This window comes from Seriola aureovittata, chromosome 16 (genome assembly GCF_021018895.1).
Source record: "Seriola aureovittata isolate HTS-2021-v1 ecotype China chromosome 16, ASM2101889v1, whole genome shotgun sequence".
NCBI classification, from domain to species: Eukaryota; Metazoa; Chordata; class Actinopteri; order Carangiformes; family Carangidae; genus Seriola; species Seriola aureovittata.
In genome coordinates this window covers 20,267,972-20,288,367 of record NC_079379.1, presented here as the reverse complement: position 1 = coordinate 20,288,367, position 20,396 = coordinate 20,267,972, and the positions used below count along the sequence as shown (strand labels likewise).

Sequence of the window (20,396 nt, the reverse complement as noted above, 5' to 3'; positions counted from 1 at the left end):
CAACATAAAACCAGGTGTTAACAATCAGAATTTTAAACCTAGCCCAGTCCCCAACAATCACTACCAGCATCTAAAACCAAATCACAAATTACACACAAATGTTCACAAAGGCGGTAGAGGTGAGCTGCCTATCATGTCAGCTGCCACTAATGATGTGCGACCGGGCTCTTAAACTCTCTTCCTCTGATGCTTAAACGGCTGCAGCTGTGGAGAGGACTCGAAGCATCATTGCCGCACCAATAGGAGAAGCCGGCTGTGGAGTTAGAGGCTCCCCCTCTCTCCTCCGACCAATCCGTTACGAAGTTCGTGCAGGCTGATTAGCATAGACAAAACACACTTTAAAATCCAGGTGAACATATTTTTATATCATGCAGAAAGTTAAACAAGAGCACAACTGATGACATAATTACAGAAGATTGCGCCGGTAGAGGATAACATTAAAAGTACTTGAACATTCCTAGAGAACTTTTGAATGTGCCTGCTGCTCGTTGCGTGTACTTCATTCCTCAATGTTCAATCTGTGCAAAAGACGTTACTTTCAGTTTCGTTCATATCTAGAGACTTATCCTGACACTGACCTCAGTCACTGCAGGTGTCCCTCAAAAAGAAGCCTTTTGAAGCTGTCACGACAGGCCACAATAACCTCACACTGATGGTTTCAAACATAAATTTGTCCCAACCATAGCAAGACATGTAAACACATGTACATGCACTTACAGAAGTTGATCTGCAATAAAGCTATACCACTATATCCCCATATAGACGATAGCTGAGTCATTCTGTGAAGCAGGTGCCATTTGGGTCTGCAACATTAGATGAGATGCATATGGCACAAAAATTTGCAAAAGTGTGTTCAGTCATTCAGTTTTCAGTGTGGATTCCTCTGAATGACAGTAAAAGACAAACACTTTAGTTTAGACATGGTGGATCACAGTTAATCACACACATATACCAGCTGTCAGGACAGGTGCACAAATACCTGCTTCTGTTGAGGACTCCTGTGTATGAATTTACAGTATTAAATGACAAACCCCCACAAGATAATGTTCTAGTATACATTGTGTATTGTACTCAATACGATACCAGCGAGAAGAGGAGACAGAAAATAAGTTAATGAGATAAACCTGAATGTTTTGCTGCACGTAGGAAAATTCTATCAGCGACTGACTTTTTCTAATAACATGAGAGTGAGATAAGTTACACTATATTTATCTTTGTCCTGCAAATGTTCACATGTTTGGGACCAGGTACGGTTAGCATAACAAACACTATGTTATCCGCTAGTTAGCTAGCTAGGTTAGCAAAGTGTTAACTGTCTCCGTTCTCCGGTCAAAGCACGTGTGGAATAAACGAACTAGCTTTTTTACTAGCATCATACACATTAAAACTGTAGCACTTTCAGAAAATAAACATTTACTTACCGAAAAAAACTGTATATCATCATCATCGCTCCAGTTTGTTAGTGACGAAGAATGAGCCATAATTACTGTGAACCGAAAACTCATTAAAACTAAACAACTAACAGCAAAACTGTCAGTGATAAATTATTCTTCCACGGACAAATATTGAGAAAAATAATATTCAACACAACTGATTCAATACGAAACGCTCACGACCCAAGTTCTCCGCCGGTGATCGACCTCCCGGCCTGCTGCGTCATCGGATCAATCATTGCAGACCAGGTATATCAATCAAACAGCCACGCCCCCAAAAATACCTGTTTTTAAGGCCTAATATTTAATTAATTTGGTGATTATTTTCAGATGGACCACCAGAACACTGAACAAAAAGTGTGAATTTAGCCCATCACACAGTAATGAGTTCCGGAAAAAAATAATCGACTGAGTATTTCATGAGAGAAGTTGGTGTTTTTATAATGAGTGTGTATTGGAACAGAGTTTTTTGGAGCCCGCCCCCAGCGGAACCTCGGTGGTATTGCACATTAAGGCACTTCCGCGTTGGCTTCACTTTTCAGCCCCGGAGACTACGTCCATTTTTATATACAGTCCATGACGACAGCAGGTTGAATCTGAAGCTGAGGACCGAAAGACTGTATAATCTCGTCCGATCACCTCTCCTTATTTCCATCTTTCTCCATCTTTGCTCACAGCCAATCACTGTGGCCCATTTCCAAAATCTGGAAAGGTAGAAAACTTTGAAGTCTTTTAGAAGGAGGGAGAATAACACACCACCAGTCCACACATTTTTGGTTTATAGCAATGTTGTCTTTTATTCTAATTTCCAATAAACACAGAATATATCAGTCCCTTATTTGTACAAAAATACCTGAACAGGATACAATGTAGATCCAGGAGCCATACAGACATAATGAAGCAAAGCACAGTAGGGGGATCTGAAGAATTAAAAAAAAGATTACGGTTCATTTGCTCTTTTTTTCTTTCCCTGAAATGTTTATTTGCCTTCAACTTATGATGACTTCAACCCCAAAAATAAAACACAACCAACATTGAGTCAGTTTCACTTGCACCTACACTGAGAGTCACCAATGTCGATGGGACTTGTATGCAACATTGACCTGACGTTAGGATTTAGTTCCAGTAGGATTATGTTTCACAGTCACAGCTAACTGTAAATGAACGCAGTGAGTGGACGGACGGCAACAAAGGACTTGTTACTGTTCAGAAACAAGAGGCACCTGCTGCAAGAATAGGCTTAGTTAAGAAAAAGAATTTAAAAAACACTTTGTTATGCACCTTAAAATCAGAGTAAATGGACATAGTGTAATGCACAATCCTCTTGAGCTACAGCGTATAATTAATAGCACTACTTGTGATGAAAGGTGTACAAAAGCTGCTAAGAATATCCCCAAGGGTTAAGTGTTGGTGTGTGTGCTCTTGATGAAAACCCACTGGTTGGTGTGTGTGTGTGTGTGTGTGTGTGTGTGTGTGTGTGTGTGTGTGTGTGTGTACGTGTGTGTGTGCGTGCACATGTGTTTAAAGGTGCTATAGGTAAGTTTTATCTGCTGCCGAACGTGGTTTCTTGCCAGGAGAAGGTGGTGGTGATGATGGTTGCTTGCCCAGAGCTTCTGCCATTGTTGCACCCTCTGATCAGCACTATTTCATCATCCTCCCATGCTGAACTAAGGGCAGACTGGACACTAGGGTGACTCACTATCGCTAAGTAGGATTATGTGACAGGACGGGCTGGGGATAGCTCGTTAGCATGCTAACTTCACTAGAAGAAAAGAAGTAATAGAAATAGAGGCAAAACAAGAAATAAAATTGACGTTGCTTTCCACCACTGGTGACAGCTCTTGATTCTAAACTTGTAACGTTTCTTCTAGACTTGTAAGTAAACAGCTGTTGATGTTAACATTGGCTATGTAGCGATAGAAAAAAGCTTACGTATAGCTCCTTTAAGGTTAATAGCCATCCAAACAATTACTGGAGTGTTTTCTTGAAAGTAAATTAGTGGATTCAGATGTGACAGACAGACAAAGAGGGGATATTCAAAAGATGTAGTTTTGAAGCAAAATGGCATCAGAATTGGATGCTGCCAGAGGTGAAGACTCTGTCAGCCTGTCAGCTTATATGAACAACTGAAATCCAGTTTGATCTCTTAAAATAAAAAAACAGCTTAATTTAATACTGTATATACTGTGGTATATTCTTCATCTTCATATGTGCATATATATATATATATATATATATATATATATGTATATATATATACACACACATAAGGGTATAAAGGTCATTTGTGGCAAACCAAAGAAAATACACAATATTGTCAATATACACACAATCAAATAATGGAAAAAAAGGACAAAATAAATCATTCTTCATTTTACATGGAGTTATGAGCAAAAGCATAACGCCCCATACATAGTGATCTGTGACCTAGGTACAGTGTTAGATCTACGTCTTCTCCATAGCTTCACATACTTAGAAAACAAATGATACTGTACACTGGTATAGTCTTATACTTGGACTTGTGTATAGGATTGCATTTTAGCACAGTGATTAAAAATGGACAGAGGAGGAGAAGACGGTGATTTGTCCCCCACTGACCCATAGCGATGTGGCTTTTCATCCCTCTCTGGCAGACAGGAAAAAATCCTCAGCTGAGGACTGGGAATGCTGGAAAACCTCCAGCCAAACTCCTGTCTCCTCTAAATCCACAACTTGGCTTAGCTTTACCCAACCGACAAGCAACCTTCCTCTTACTGTCTCTAAAAGGCAAGTATGATAACCAGCGGAGTTAGCAATCCTGAATAGTGAATATAACAGTCTGGCCATCCACACACACACATACACACACACTTAAATCACCACAGGGTCATAGCTTACAGGCTGGACACAGGTGGGACAGGGGGCGGGGGGTTCAAGCATTATCCAATCCCTGGAGAAGAGTCTGCCCTGGCTGACTAGGAAAGGCCTGACTGGTGGAGCGCAGAGCTGGTGAGTCGGTCAAGTCACGTGACTGGCGGACTGGTGGCGGCAGTGGCTTGCGTGTCAATGACAGTACTAAGAGTGTAGTTTGCCTTGCGGAGAGTCTAATGGCCTCACGATAACCCTGTTCACTGTGAATCTGGCACAGGATGGAGGGGAGGTGCAGGTGAGGGTGGGAGGGATTGTGGCTAAGCAGGTGTTATCTCACATGCCTGCAGCTTTTTATTTGCTGGCATCACGGCAGCAGGAGAAAAGAACAAAAAGACCTCAAAGATGTCTCCTCTAGAATCTCTTCTTGTTGTATATTCCTACAAATATGATACTCACTTTAGTTTTGGTAGGAGACAGTCAGGGCCAGATATAAAGACAAAAATCTACTCAGATGATCTGCTAAATACATGGAATATTTATGTGAATGTAGCATGTGAAAATAGTTATTCTGACGGCATGTTTTGTTTGTTTGTAGAAAAATGAGCCCATTCTGCTTAAGTTCATGCAGCTGCTTTCATCCAATTTACACAGTGACAGCCACAATGTCTTTTTCGATACCACCACTTGGGGGCACCAAAGTCAAACATTTTCAGATCTGGCTTGAAGGTGGTTGTTTCAATTCAGTGATGAAGTGTCTCCATCTACTTTTAAGACAGACCAACATTTTTTAGGATACCTGCCTCGTCTCCTTTGCACCTCATCTCCCAGAATGCTTTTCAACAACTACAGGAAAGAGGCATGGTCATGTTGCTTTCAATCAAATATTGGCCTGTGGGCAAAGAAACTGAGCTACCTTGACAAAATATATGAGGCTGCAAATAAGAGATATTTTGGTTGTAGATTGATTTGTCGATTCTTTTGGATAAATCAATAAATTGTTTGGTCTATGAAAGGTAAAAAATGTCCTAAAACCCAGTGTGCCGTCTTCAAATTGCTTTTTTTGTCCGGCTAATGTTCCAAAACCCAGGAAGATTTACATATCTGATGGCTGTGATGCATTCTGGTCTATCGAGGCTACTGCTGGTGTAGAGACTGCTTTCTCACCTCCACCAGAACTAATCTCTCTCTTCGTGATTGTTGCAAAATAGCTGTTCAAGATAGAAGCCCTTGCTGTTCGACTCTTGAGGGACTGACACCACAACCCAATGTTAACCACTGATGCTACCAAACTCCCACGGCAGCTGCTGGAAATATCTGGACATGATGTCACATTTTAGCCAGTTATCTGCAGAAATAATACAGCACCAAACAGGAAAATGGAGCTCAGAGATGTAAAGTTGCATCACCAGTACCTGTTTTCTGAATCATGTTCAAGTGGATTTTTACTTTATGGGAACAGTTTGATATTTTTGGAAATACACATATTCAGTTTCTTGTTGATAAGATCAATCCCACTTTGTACGCTAAATGTGAAGCTAGTCAGCAGCTGATTAGCTTAGCTTAGAAATAGTGTGTCACATAACCTCCAGTAAAACCACAAATTGTTGTTTTTACATTTAGGGTTTTGTATGGATTAAACAGACAAGATACAACATGTTAATCGGTGAGCTTTACAGATTTTGTTACCTTTGGACAGAGCCAGGTTAGCTAGTCTTCAGCTGCTTACAGTAGCTTCATATTTAGCATTCAGGCATGAGAGTATTTCCACCAATGATAAACTGTTCTTTTAACATCTTAAACCTGTTACGGTATGTGCATGTTAATACAGCTTCGATTTCATACACAAGGCTCACAATTTTCACTTAAGGCGAGTGAAGCTCATTCGACTGTGTGTCGACACACTGTCAGCTGAGTTCACGTTTCAAGTCATTTGTTCAATTCCATATTTAAAAACAAAGCAAAAAAAAAAAAAAAAATCATGGGAGTGCTTTAGTTGATTTGTCTTTTCTGGAGTGAGGGAACAGTGGTCAGAATCCGAACATGACAGCTCCAACCCATCAATATCAAATCAGGATCATTAAAATGTGCAAGCAGTGAGCTCAAAACAGACTTAGGAAAAAGAAAATGACAGTCAAAGACAAAGTCACCGACAGATTTAACCCTTCGATTTAAAAAAAATGACTCAAAATGGTAGAAGCTTGGGGGTGGACACACTTTTCAGGAGTGTATTTAACAGTCTTCCTCCTCTTCCTCGCAGTCTTGAGACAGTGCATCCGGGTCAAGAGCACATTCGTTATTTATTTTTTTGCCATGGTGTGGTCATGCTGGTACGAGCCACACGTACGTCCAAGATGTTCCCAAACCTTTCTGAAAGGCACTGCATAATCAGCCATGACTCTCTTTTGCTCCCACGCCACTGTAATCCAATCAGAGCTGGTGGAAATTCACACGCATGCTATTCAGAAGGAGGGAAGGGGAGGGAGGGGTGAAGGAGGAAGAGGAGGGCGACGAACGAAGAGCAGGCAGCTTCATTTAGCTAGAGAGAACAGCTGTTGTCTGTCCGCCTGGGAGTGCAAAACTAGTTCTGCATTGAATCAACAGTAATCAAACAGCATTAAAATGACATCAAGTAATCAACTCTACAAGAGAGGCTTGTTACAGCCTTCCTGATAAACATTCCTCTGTCCTTTCAGCAAACCCTCGCCACTGCTCTGCTCATCCTGCCTTTAGCTACTTCTCTTTTCTCTTTCCACTTTTCTTTTTCTCTGAGCTTGTGTGGAGGCAAGATCTGGGGTTGCACCAGGGGGATTGTGGGATAGGACACCCCAGAGACAATACGTCATGTCCGCTCGGGTGTTGGGGAGGGGTGTCAGGGGGGGTGGGGTGGGGTGGGGTTGGGGGGGCAGGGTGTCAGCTTATCCAGACTGGACTGCACAGGTTGAGAAAACTCCTGGATCGAGTTTGATAAGACCCAGAGAGGTTCCCGTCCATCCCTGATGATCGATGAGGAAGTCAGAGGGTGGCGCTCCTCGCCCGCCTCGGTAGTGAGGGGGCGAGGGTGGGGCGGGCACCACAGCTTATCAGGCCTGGAGGATGGGGGAGGTCAAGGCGTGGAAGGGCGAGGGACTTTAAGGGAGAGATCCATCCGAGAGACCTGCAGCACTCCTGCTGAACAGATCTTAGCTCTCTTGTGTTTTCACAATGAATGGTCTCTCTCAAGGGTCAAAACAGCAATGACAAAAACAACCGAGTCTCCACGACCACATCGCAGGAGTTGGGCAACTGCCGGGTCCACAATCTGCAACGCTTGGACTGTCCAGACGGTTCCCATTCGAACATCCAAACAGCGGTAAGGCGGAGAACAGCACGGCACATCAAACCTGCAAAAGCCCATTCCTGCTGAGTCGCTCACATCCCCAAAACCTGACTTAACTTTTCTCTATCTCCTCCACCTCATTGCGTTGCTGAGAGAGGGGCAGATTGGGGGGGCAGGGTCTCAGGGTGAAAGGTGTGCAAAAAAAGGGTGGAGGTGTGTGTGCGTGGGGGAGGATGGAGTGTCACAAGGCCACGGCGGTGCAGGGGTGTTTGAGCTTGCAGGGCAGCACTCCTCTGTTGAGCTGGTAGAACTCCACCAGGTGGATCAGGTCAGTGAACTTGGTGGCGCCGTCGTCGAGGCTGAACAACACCTGACCATCCTCCTCACACTTCAGACAGCAGCCAGTGGGAGGAGAGAGGACAGTCAGCCATCACATGACAATATGACATGTATACATTTATCACTATAAGCTACTGAAAGATCATGCAACATCATCAGGTGGCAGCAGAGCAAATAGATGATCATGTAATGAAGTGCCATGCTAGTGGCGAGGCTTTAGGTATGTCAACGGCAGTTTGTTGGTTGGTCCACAACTTTCATCCAGACTGAACTATTTCAACAACTAGTGCATGGATTGCCATGCAATATAGTACAGACATTTATTATCCACCCAGGAAGAATTTAACTTTTCATCAGATCAAAATTTCAATGTGTCAAATGTTTTGGTTTATGATCAATTAACTGCAAAACTCATGGCATTCCCATCAGCCTCAGTTGAACTTTGTGCAACTGTTAGCATGCTAACATGCTAAAGAAGATGGTGAACATGGTAAACATTTTACTTCCTAAATGTCAACATTTTAGCATCCTAACATGCTAATGTTTGCATTTAATTCACAGCTACTGTCTCATACAGCTGCTAGCATGGCTGTGGATTTAAAAAGGACTATTCCATTATGGTTGAAACTTTTATTAACCATTTCCCAGTGTTCACCTGTACAGTTTAGCCTCATAGTATTAGAAATCTCATATCAAGCTGTTATCTCAAAACCTCTGCAAACAAAAGTTTATCTGTGACCTCTGTGACAAAATGTGTTTGCTGTAATTTGTGTGAACTGGCCCTTTAAAGCATTTCAAGTTGATTTCTGCAAACAAATGGCTGCCTGGTAGGAAGGAAGGAAAACCCGATTTCAAAATCTAAAAAAAGCATTGTACATTTTGGAAAACAGTTGAATAAAAACCTTTGAGATTCATTTGACTTTTGAGGCAATAACTGTAGTTTAGTAACTGGGATATGACATGACCTAATAAAAATGCATTTGTTAGCACAATTTTGATTTTCTGAACGAGTGGTGCAGTGATCTGCCTCTTTGTGCCCTGTTGCAGTGGATTGTACCAGTGAGCATGACATTTCCTGCAGCATTTTGACTGTGTTGTGTCATGTGACTGACCGGTAGGATCTGGAAGTGCTTGATCTTCTGGTGGTGGCACAAGGTGAGCACGAAAGCCTTGGGATTACTCTGACTGTCCCGCAACAGGAATAACCTGATACACACAGAGAACACGAGTGAGAAATGTTTCAAGTGTTTGATGAAAAGTATAAAATATATAACACAACTGAACTCAAATGCCTGATAACATGCTGCTGTAGGAGTGTGACTCTTAGAGAACTTTATCTTAATCCGCTGGGTAAAGGCTAAAATGTGGGACTGACAAGCCAAAAAGCTTTTAGATATTTTAGAGATCCAAGCTTTTTTTCTTTGCAGCAGTTATGTCTCTATTTTTCATATTTTTTATTCATATATTTCTACTTGATCCAATAATCTTCACCTGCTGCTTTTTCAGGAATCTTTCAACCATGTTTCACATGAGCAATATTTATCCTGAGATAACACCGTGCCAAATCAGCCTCTCAACTTTTTCCCACTCAGCATATCGTCGTCCTTACCCGTCCACTTGACCTTGTTGTATGATCATTTTGTGGGCTTCCTCTCTCATGATGCGACCATGAAACCATACCTGTGTCCTGTGGATGACTGGAAGACAGACAAACAATCGCTGTTTGAGCATTTTCGCAACACATAACTTCAGAATAATTTCACATCAGTGTGTTGTTTGTCTAAGTGAGAGTACCTGTGCTCAGGGAGGACGGGTGCAGGGGGCTGGGACTGCCCAGGACATTCATACGCTGGCTCCGCTTCTGTGGAGAAGAATTGACCAACATATGCCATGAGATAACATCATATCAAACCAGAATCCCTCAGACTAACGCTCCCCTTTGAACCAAGACACGTCTTAAATTTTCTGTATTGCCGGGTAACTGTGTTTTATCACAGCGAGGTAAACCCACAAACATGATGTGAAGTGAGCAGCTGTGTTCTGCTCTGGCTCTATAAGCTGTGATCTCAGCAACAGATAAGTGGGGCTGCTGCACACTGAAATCTACTAAGAAAAGTGCTGGAGGGGAATGATACATTAGTTCAAAATGGAAGACGGCTTATGCGCACTCTTTCCACGAAAAACATTTCTACACAAATGCCTTGTGTAGTGAAAACCCTCCATAGTTGTAGGGTAACAAGGGTACTTTACCAAAACCAAATTATATGAAAGCTGATAAGATATACAGTTACTAATATCATAAGTTCATCATGACACATTTGGATCTTAAATCCATGTTTGTAATCTCGACTCATCGATTTTCTGCGGATTTATCCAGCCCGTAGGCCAAGCTTCATACACCCTCCCTCTTACCCTCCAGGTCTGTCCCTCCTCCAGGGCGGCGCTCTGGGCTTCGACAGGGTTGTCGATGACGCGACCGGTCCGTCCGGAGAAGTCCATGGCCACCAAGGAGTTCTCAGATACACTCCGCTGTTAAGAGACGTGGCAGGGTGGGAGGGTAGGGTAAGGGTGGTGGTAGGTGCGGAATAGGGGGAGGTGGTACACAAGTGGTTGGGTGAAGGGGAGGAGGGGTAAGCAAAAGGTCAGAGGTCAAACAAGCCAGACACACTCACTGGGGCATGACAAATCCTGTCTGCACACAGACCCACTTCAGCCAATCCACAAAAAGCTGCTCTGAGGAACAGCACAAGCCTCCCCTGGCTTTCTGCCTCTCCTGCTCAAATTATTCAAGGTTTCTTTTTAATTAATTACTTAGACCTCTGCCTCCGCCAAAAATAAATTCAACCAAATAGCTCTTATATATACTACTAATGCCTTTTAGAAGAAAAGCAAAAGGGTTTCCACAATCACCTGGCCACAAAAGTCAAGAATTTATAATAACATTAAAAATCTAGTGCCTTAAATTTGCCCTATTTAAGGTAAGATATTGCCAAATTATACATTTTTACTTATCTTAATGCCCAGTCGAAAATCATAAAAAATTCTATGGGAACACTCAAGATTTGTCATCATAATCTGTAAATTAGAGTGATTAAATTTAATGCAATCAAATTAATCAATTGGTCAATCAACAGAAAACTAATCAGCAATTATTTTGAAAATGACTGATGAAAATGAGATATGCAGCGGCTGAGTTTTGGACAGTTGATTTGACAAAACAAGACATTTGCAGACATCATCTTGTGTTATTTTTTGCAGTTGAGCAATGAATAAAGATTAAAGTCTGATTAACTGATATCAAAGATAATTGTTAGTTGCAGCGGGTACAATGATTTGCGAGTGTGTACATACTGTTCTACAGTGGGGTAAACTTAAATGACCACGAGTCTTTAAACTAAACTCACTCCACAAGTCTAATGTTCAAAAAGTACAAAGTTTGAACAGATTCTAGAGATTTGTCAGTTATTTTAACTCACAATCTTTCCAAAGGAGCTTATGGGACTTTACCAACACCTCATGGTGTGAGGTAATTAGTCTTAGTGTAACACAGCATACAAAAATGCAGGTCTCTGTTTGCTGTGTGTTCAATCTTTTATACACCGTATGTGTGTATGAGCATTATGTAAATGTTCACCTTTGTAAATAACTCCGGGATAAGATTTATGTGCCGGATGTACTTTTGTTATAGCCTGCTGTTTGTTTAAATGAGCAGCCTGACCTGAATCTGGACCATAAGCCTTTCGCTGCAGAACCTCTTTCACCTCATTAACAAATGTCAACAGCAGCAATGATCATCTGAATAGAAACTCATTTTAGTATTTAACAAATCCTTCTCATGCAAAATGCATAAGTTGTGTTTTTTCCTCTTAAGGAGAACGAGGTGGTCACCAATCAGCCAGTCACCAATGGTTTCCAATCAGCTAACTAACAGATAAATCTGGACTGGCCCTGGCTGACTGGGGGCATTAGATCAGGGTTGTAAGAAAGTGATGTCAGCGCAGATCCTTACCACAGGCGCTGTGAAAGGTGAGAGGTTGGACTTCCTCTGCTGGGGGATGTTGTAGCTCTGATACAGTACGATCCCATACTGCGAAGGCAGGAGAGAAGAGACTCCATCAAGTCATGTTTTTAAAGTGCAGACTGATTATTTAATGTTGACTTCAAGAAATGAGAATTTATCTATTAACTAACTGGATGCCAATTAGCAGCATTTGTCAACCCTCTATGAGCTGTACAGTAGTAGTCCTCACGGCCTTGGATTTAACTACAACAACATAAAAATAAAGGAAGTACTTTGAGCAGTCTGAAGGCAGTCATCCAGCAAGTCCTGCTCTGTTCGTCCTCAGCACACAGCATCTTTAGCTCCTTACAGTCGCTCCTCACTTTGCTGGGCTGTCAGACAGAAGACACAGTGGGACATTACATTAATGAGATGCACATCATGAACATGTAAGACCTTACTTTGTGGTTTTCGGCAATTCAGTTTTCTGTACATGGAAACCCTAAACCTTGTGACAGGGCAGAGCAAGACTACAAAAGAGAAAGACAAAAGGAAAAAAAAGATTGGAAAATTGGTGGTACATTATTTGCAATCAAATACATCACATATACAATAGAGAGGTTGACAAACAACAACAAACACCCATAAAGTTGTATTTATGATCAATCTTAAAGCAAAACTACGTCATGTCCAGGTAACAATTATGGAATAATGGTAAATGATAAAACAGTAGCACAACTAGAGAAGAGCCATGATGTTAGCAAACTCACTAATCTCAATATCACTCAATATCGATATCACTCTAAGGTTAGCTAACATTAGCTTACAGTAGCCACAATAATCTACTGGTCGTAGCAGACCGAGTGTGTAGCAGCCTCTGAGTTAATCAAACAAAAGTGTGTTGTATTGATTGTGAATTCAACTTTTCATTTGTAGAAGAAAGAAAGAAAGAAAGAAAGAAAAAAGAAAGAAAGAAAGTTGAATAGCCTCACTTTAAGCGGCCAATGGCACCTGACAGTAACTGCTTTACTATGATTTCACCCAATCAACCAATCATCCATCAATTCAGTGATGTTCTCAAAGACAATAAAGTCGGCTCACACTTCTGAATGATACACAAACTTTGAGCTTGTCGACTTTCTCAGGTGTCAATTCACAGTTAATGAATGACATTTAATTAAACTCTCTAGTGTTATATGTAAACAACAATATAATACACCCCCGCAAGCAACGACTATTCAAACATCACAGCACAGATTTTCTCCCTCCTCCTCCACCAGTAACAAGAGATGTTAGACACACGGCTCCTTAAAAGCAACCCCTACTGATAAATTCATTTATGTCGCCATAGCAACAATCCAGCCACCCCCAGCAGCAAAGTAAAATCCCGTACCCAATCCTGCACTGTCACCCCCACTGACAGCATCTGACATACCGGCCGTCTTGTGTGTGTGTGTGTGTGTGTGTGTGTGTGTGTGTGTGTGTGTGTGTGTATGTAATGGAGAGGTGAGGGAGGGGGTTAGGCGGGCCAGATTCGCTGTAACATCCCAGCTTATCCGACTGGGTTTATCCCAGATCAGCAGGTGACCCACCACAGATAACTCCTGGAGTGGGACACACAGTCCTCTGACACACACACACACACACACATGCACGCGCACACACACACGCGCACGGATAACAGCCCGTCATCCACCTCTGATAGGATGGAAATGGATATACTGTTCCCTGTATGGGATGTGTCACTACAGATTTAAATGAAGAAAAGAGTGAAATTATCTCATCTAATCTTCAGCGCTGGATTAAATGAGTTGCTCAGGTTGCTGTGTTTCCTTGTGTGTGTGTTACCTTGATGCAGAACTGGTAGTCTGTGGGGGCATTGTGTAGTTTTCTGCCGGTGATGATGGTGAAGATGTTACTGTCTTCCAGATCCGACAGCAGCTGCAGATGCCGGGGTTCCTATTCAGTCAGAGATTGATGGGGGAGGGAGAAGAATTACAGACATCTATTTTACATTTCTTCATGTTTTCTTCTGGAAATTGAAAAAAAAAAAAAGATCTTTTTTTCTCTTTCTTTATTTTATTTTTCATTTAACAAAACATGAAATTAGAAGTTGATTTATTCTTTGATTAGACATCAGTGCTCCCTAAAGAAAAACTGGGATTAACAAAATTTAAAAATATATCAAATAGTAGAGAAAACTTGAAAAATAAGTTTAGCCACTGAACTATTTTACACAAAATGTCAACTGCTGGTCTCCTTTAAACCAGCTTCAGAAAACGGTACAGCAGTAATTTATCACCTTGGATGTTCCTTTAGTAGAATAGTAGAGACCCGAGCGTCGCAGGAACATGTAGAGCTTCTTCCAGGACTTGCGTCCCGGCTCCTTCATGTACAGATAGCCCTGGATCTCTGGACAGCTGCTAGAGTTCAGAAAGTTCTGGGAAAAAACACACAACAGCATCTATTGGTACCACAGTTGTTTGAAACTTTAACATCCTTAAAACATACATATTTCTCCTGCTGTAAAATCCACTTCAAAAACTATAATGTCCATGCTCTTCTGTCTGTATTCCTAAAAATCTGGCAGTGACAACACTGGGTGAATGCAATTAGCAGATTTCAGGAGCTGTGTGTGTGCATGCATATTTTTGGATTACCAGATGTCCTCACAGAGATAAAAATCCTCCATGGTGAGAACATTTTCCTGCTTTCACAGCTCCTTACAGTTAAGATTTAGATGTAGGATTAAATTAAAGCTGAGGTAACACTTAGGGGTTAGGTAATGAATCAAGTCTTTGCATGCATGCTATTAGAGTTGTATGTGTCCTTTCACTTAGTCATCGCCTCACCTGTAAGAGCTGTGACTGAGGGATTGAGCCATCAGACTCCTGACACCAAGCCACCATCTGCTCTGGAAAAAAGTTCTGGATGGAAAAACACACAGAGAGGCCGACAATGAGCGAGAGAGAAAGAAAGAAAAGAGAGAGAAGAAGGGAGGGAAAGAGGGCAGTACTAGAAAACACTTAGTGCATATGCAAGCTCAGAGTGGGGTAGTGTTTCTCTATGCAGAATACATCTCTCGTTCTGTGTGTGTGTGTGTGTGTGTGTGTGTGTGTGTGTGTGTGTGTGTATGTAATGGAGAGGTGAGGGAGGGGGTTAGGCGGGCCAGATTCGCTGTAACATCCCAGCTTATCCGACTGGGTTTATCCCAGATCAGCAGGTGACCCACCACAGATAACTCCTGGAGTGGGACACACAGTCCTCTGACACACACACACACACACATGCACGCGCACACACACACGCGCACAGATAACAGCCCGTCATCCACCTCTGATAGGATGGAAATGGATATACTGTTCCCTGTATGGGATGTGTCACTACAGATTTAAATGAAGAAAAGAGTGAAATTATCTCATCTAATCTTCAGCGCTGGATTAAATGAGTTGCTCAGGTTGCTGTGTTTCCTTGTGTGTGTGTTACCTTGATGCAGAACTGGTAGTCTGTGGGGGCATTGTGTAGTTTTCTGCCGGTGATGATGGTGAAGATGTTACTGTCTTCCAGATCCGACAGCAGCTGCAGATGCCGGGGTTCCTATTCAGTCAGAGATTGATGGGGGAGGGAGAAGAATTACAGACATCTATTTTACATTTCTTCATGTTTTCTTCTGGAAATTGAAAAAAAAAAAAAGATCTTTTTTTCTCTTTCTTTATTCTATTTTTCATTTAACAAAACATGAAATTAGAAGTTGATTTATTCTTTGATTAGACATCAGTGCTCCCTAAAGAAAAACTGGGATTAACAAAATTTAAAAATATATCAAATAGTAGAGAAAACTTGAAAAATAAGTTTAGCCACTGAACTATTTTACACAAAATGTCAACTGCTGGTCTCCTTTAAACCAGCTTCAGAAAACGGTACAGCAGTAATTTATCACCTTGGATGTTCCTTTAGTAGAATAGTAGAGACCCGAGCGTCGCAGGAACATGTAGAGCTTCTTCCAGGACTTGCGTCCCGGCTCCTTCATGTACAGATAGCCCTGGATCTCTGGACAGCTGCTAGAGTTCAGAAAGTTCTGGGAAAAAACACACAACAGCATCTATTGGTACCACAGTTGTTTGAAACTTTAACATCCTTAAAACATACATATTTCTCCTGCTGTAAAATCCACTTCAAAAACTATAATGTCCATGCTCTTCTGTCTGTATTCCTAAAAATCTGGCAGTGACAACACTGGGTGAATGCAATTAGCAGATTTCAGGAGCTGTGTGTGTGCATGCATATTTTTGGATTACCAGATGTCCTCACAGAGATAAAAATCCTCCATGGTGAGAACATTTTCCTGCTTTCACAGCTCCTTACAGTTAAGATTTAGATGTAGGATTAAATTAAAGCTGAGGTAACACTTAGGGGTTAGGTAATGAATCAAGTCTTTGCATGCATGCTATTAGAGTTGTATGTGTCCTTTCACTTAGTCATCGCCTCACCTGTAAGAGCTGTGACTGAGGGATTGAGCCATCAGACTCCTGACACCAAGCCACCATCTGCTCTGGAAAAAAGTTCTGGATGGAAAAACACACAGAGAGGCCGACAATGAGCGAGAGAGAAAGAAAAGAGAGAGAAGAAGGGAGGGAAAGAGGGCAGTACTAGAAAACACTTAGTGCATATGCAAGCTCAGAGTGGGGTAGTGTTTCTCTATGCAGAATACATCTCTCGTTCTGTGTGTGTGTGTGTGTGTGTGTGTGTGTGTGTGTGTGTGTGTGTGTGTGTGTGTGTGTGTGTGTGTTTGATGAGTACAAGGACTCAGAGGCAAAGTGGTGGGGAGAGAGAGAGAGAGAGGGCACTCCAGCCTGGGAGTAGATGCAGTATGATCTCACCCGCTGATGTAATCCCCTTTAGCCAGCAGCGCTACTCTTAGCATGATTGACAGGCCGCGGCCAGCACTCTGGTGTTTTAGTGTGCTCATTACCACAGAGCTGAGGTCACCTGCTGGCTCTGACACACACCTAAATCACCACGGCAATAATGTCACCGTATACCCAGCCAGCACATAACAGCAGAGCCCCACGCTGAGTCCACATCAGCAAAAGATGCCACGCAAGCTGGCTAACACTGACATGCTGGCTGTCAGAGGCAGGTTTGTGTCTTTAAAATGATGAACAGCTTTGCATTTTATTTTTCAGCTCATGTTCCCATCCAAAACGATTCGAAATGGGTGCAAAAGTAGAATGAGCTTCAGCCTCTACATCACCAGAAGGAGGGCAGAAATAAATCATAGTGTGACCACAGAGAGCCCAAACACAGTGAGAGACGACACAAAGAGAGCATTGTGTACAAAGTTAGACTGATATGGGACAATACTGGGCTTTTACTAAATATGAACAATAATTCACTCTGTCTTGATGAAAAAAAAAAAACGGGATGAAAATTATATTAGTTGTGGAATTGATCAGTAGATCAGTATACTACAAAAATACTACAGAGCTTTGATCAACAGAAGAGAGCATGAATAACATTCAGTGCTTTCAGCTAGCTAGACGTTTTCTCCTGGGGAAGGTAATATCTGTCTGTCAGTCACTATAATGGTGCAGATCAAAATATCTCAGCAGCTGTTGAACAGGTAGCGGTCAAATTTTGTACATTAATGGTCCCCAGAGGCTGAATCCAAGACTTTGGTGATCCCTGACTTTTAATCTTGCGCCACAATGAGGTTAATATTTGTGGTTTTCAGTGAAATGTCTCAACAACAGGATTGCCATGATATTTGTCCAAAACTTTCCCATCAGCCTCAGCTGCAAATGTTAGCATTGTAACACACTAAACGAAGATGGTGAACATGGTAAACATTACACCTGCTAAAACATCAGCATGCTAGCATGGTCATTGAGAGCGTGTTAGCATACTGATGTTAGCATTTAGCTCTGTCCTCGTTTCACCTAATAAACTCTACCTTGCAATGAACAAGACTGTCCTTTACCTTCTTAAAAGTCTCTTCCTTCTGGTTGTCTGGCTTTGAAAATATCAAACATCACATACTACTGAGAGTAGTGCTAATTTCCAGTTAAAATGAAGCCAAGTCAAAAGTTGACAACATTTAAATATTGTTTTATTTATATATATATATCATCTGTCCCTACAAAAAAACATAATGGCTATACTGTGTAGCCTACTGTAGCAATGTCATAACTGAGTGGATTCTCCTGTTTAATGCTAATTTGCAAATGTTAGCATGATAACATGCTAAACAAAGATGGTGAACACGGTAAACAACATACCTGTTAAACATTAAAATGTTAGCATTGTCATTTATTGTCATTCATGAGCATGAAACATGACGACATAAACATTTAGTTCAAAGCATCTTTGTGCCTACAATAGGCTGACCAGATGTCCCTGTTTTTGTTGGACTGTCCCCAGCTGGAGCTGTCCCCAGAAATGTCCCCGTTTTTAATGTTTGTAATTAAAGCAGACGTCTAGCATTGCACTTATTCCGGCCAACAGAGGGGGCTGGCTGCGAGCTATAGAAGTGAAGCTAAAACCATCAAAATAGACTTATCCTTTTTGTTATCTCTAGGCAGAGAAAATGTTAGCTGGCTCACTCATTGGTTAGGAGTTCATAACCAGCCTGGCAGTAAACTAACAAAAACAAACTAACAACAAACTTCACGACTGCTTCAAAGTCAGGGAGTCATCATTTTATCAGTCGGCCTTCACAATAGTTTATGACAGTAAAACAGTTACCATGGTCAAAATAAATGACATATATTGACCACCAAACTGGAAATGTCCTCAATTTTCATTTCGTGGCTGTAAGACTCTCAGACATGTAATTATAAATCAAGATTTTGTGGAAATTGCGATATTTTTGATGCTACAGAGGGTTTGTCACATCACCCAGAAAAAAATATTTCTGTATCCTGGAAACACTGTGCATGAGTGCCTGTAGTTTTTTGTCTAAAATTTCAGCATGAAATTTTAGCTATCAGCAGCTCCAATCCAAAAATATCAAGGCCAGAAAATCGGCAGCAGAACAGCTGTGTGTGAGTGTGTGTGTGTGTGTGTGTGTGTGTGTGTGTGTGTGTGTGTATGTGGGGCAGTGTGTATGTGGGGCTGCGTGCTAAACCGAAGCAGTCAGAGAAAGGTCATTTCAGGGATGCGAGAGACTCACCAGGGGGTTCCTGAAGAATTCATATTTGGCATAGTTCTTCCTGAAGAGGAATTTACTGTCGCTGCTCATGGAGGCTTGAACCTGAACCACCAGCTCATGGTCCTCCAGACACCTCTCTGTATGAAGACACACACACACACACACACACACACACACACACACACACACACAAACAGGCTGTTAGTCACCTCAACTGTGTCATCTTTGAGTCGTCCTCAGGGTTGGACTGTGAGGGACACACAGATTTTTTTTTTTTTTTCTTACACAGCTTTAGAGCTCATTATTTTTATTTCAAGGACATAATAATAATAAACACAAGTGGAAATTGGGTGGAAAAAAATCAATACAAAAAAGTTTCACTGTTCATTGTTCTTTTTTAAATAATTTTTAGGGAGTGGCTGATCTGCAGCTTAAAATGCAGCTCTTTAGCATGCATTTCCTCACTCTCTTTTTAATACTGAAAGCATATTCTGAAATGTCCTTGTCACCAAAGGACCTTGTTTAGTATAAACTGCTTTCAACAGTGTCCTCTGGAAGCAGGAAACAGCAACTTTTTGATGTGCCAAAACATAAAATCCCAGTGAAAATCAGTTTAAACTGATGTAGCTTGTTTAAAAAAAATAGGTTTAATTTAAGTGGATAATTGATATGATTCATATAAACGGGAGATAATTAGTCTTTTACACCTTTTGACAAGCAAAAATAGAGTGTCATAGTAAAGTCATAGCTGTGAATGCATTATACACAGCATGTTGTATGATAATTGAAATGAAGCATAAACACAAACATTACTGAGAATGCAGTTAACTTGTGTTCAGATATGAGAGATTTTTTTTTTTTGTATTTTTTGTCTATCAAAATGATCACTGACTTCAGGCCACTTCTTTATTTTTCACTACATCACGCACTATTGTATACAATGACACAGCAAGAAAAATCGCCTGTTACTAAGAGACAAGCAAGGGAGTAAGAGGTTAAATGAGGAGGGGCTGTGAAAAGAAGAAGCACTGTGATTCAGGGAGGGAGGAGGTGAAGGTGGAGAGAAGAAGTGGCATGAGATGAAGGGGGGGGGGGTGATGTCATGTATTTACGCTGATTGCTGAGAGCAGAGAAGCCATAAGCAAAGTACAAGCCACAGACAAACACGCAAGCACACATTAAGAGCTCACACAGACCTAACCTGCTCACTGTGCACCACAGAGGCCCAATTACTTTCTCTATGTGTGTGTGTTGTACTCTTTCTTGAAATTGAGGGCATATGATCTCAGAGTGAGGCCGATTAGAAAT

At 41.6% G+C, this 20,396-nt stretch overlaps 1 protein-coding gene across 1 annotated transcript in view; it reads right to left on the bottom strand.

Annotated features, from left to right (window-relative positions):
- Positions 1-2,203: 2,203 nt before the first annotated feature.
- The window catches only part of LOC130183509 (growth factor receptor-bound protein 10-like), a 46,509-nt gene continuing 28,316 nt past the window's right edge, over positions 2,204-20,396 (bottom strand). Inside the window, exons 7-17 of the mRNA XM_056399027.1 lie at positions 19,110-19,225; positions 16,429-16,503; positions 15,879-16,016; positions 15,425-15,535; positions 12,232-12,330; positions 11,948-12,025; positions 10,351-10,467; positions 9,733-9,799; positions 9,548-9,635; positions 9,051-9,144; positions 2,204-7,987 (exon numbers count right to left, since the gene is read on the bottom strand). Of these exons, the coding sequence (XP_056255002.1) occupies positions 7,841-7,987; positions 9,051-9,144; positions 9,548-9,635; positions 9,733-9,799; positions 10,351-10,467; positions 11,948-12,025; positions 12,232-12,330; positions 15,425-15,535; positions 15,879-16,016; positions 16,429-16,503; positions 19,110-19,225 (1,130 nt within the window). The 3' untranslated portion in view covers positions 2,204-7,840. The remainder of the gene's footprint in view (positions 7,988-9,050; positions 9,145-9,547; positions 9,636-9,732; positions 9,800-10,350; positions 10,468-11,947; positions 12,026-12,231; positions 12,331-15,424; positions 15,536-15,878; positions 16,017-16,428; positions 16,504-19,109; positions 19,226-20,396) is intronic.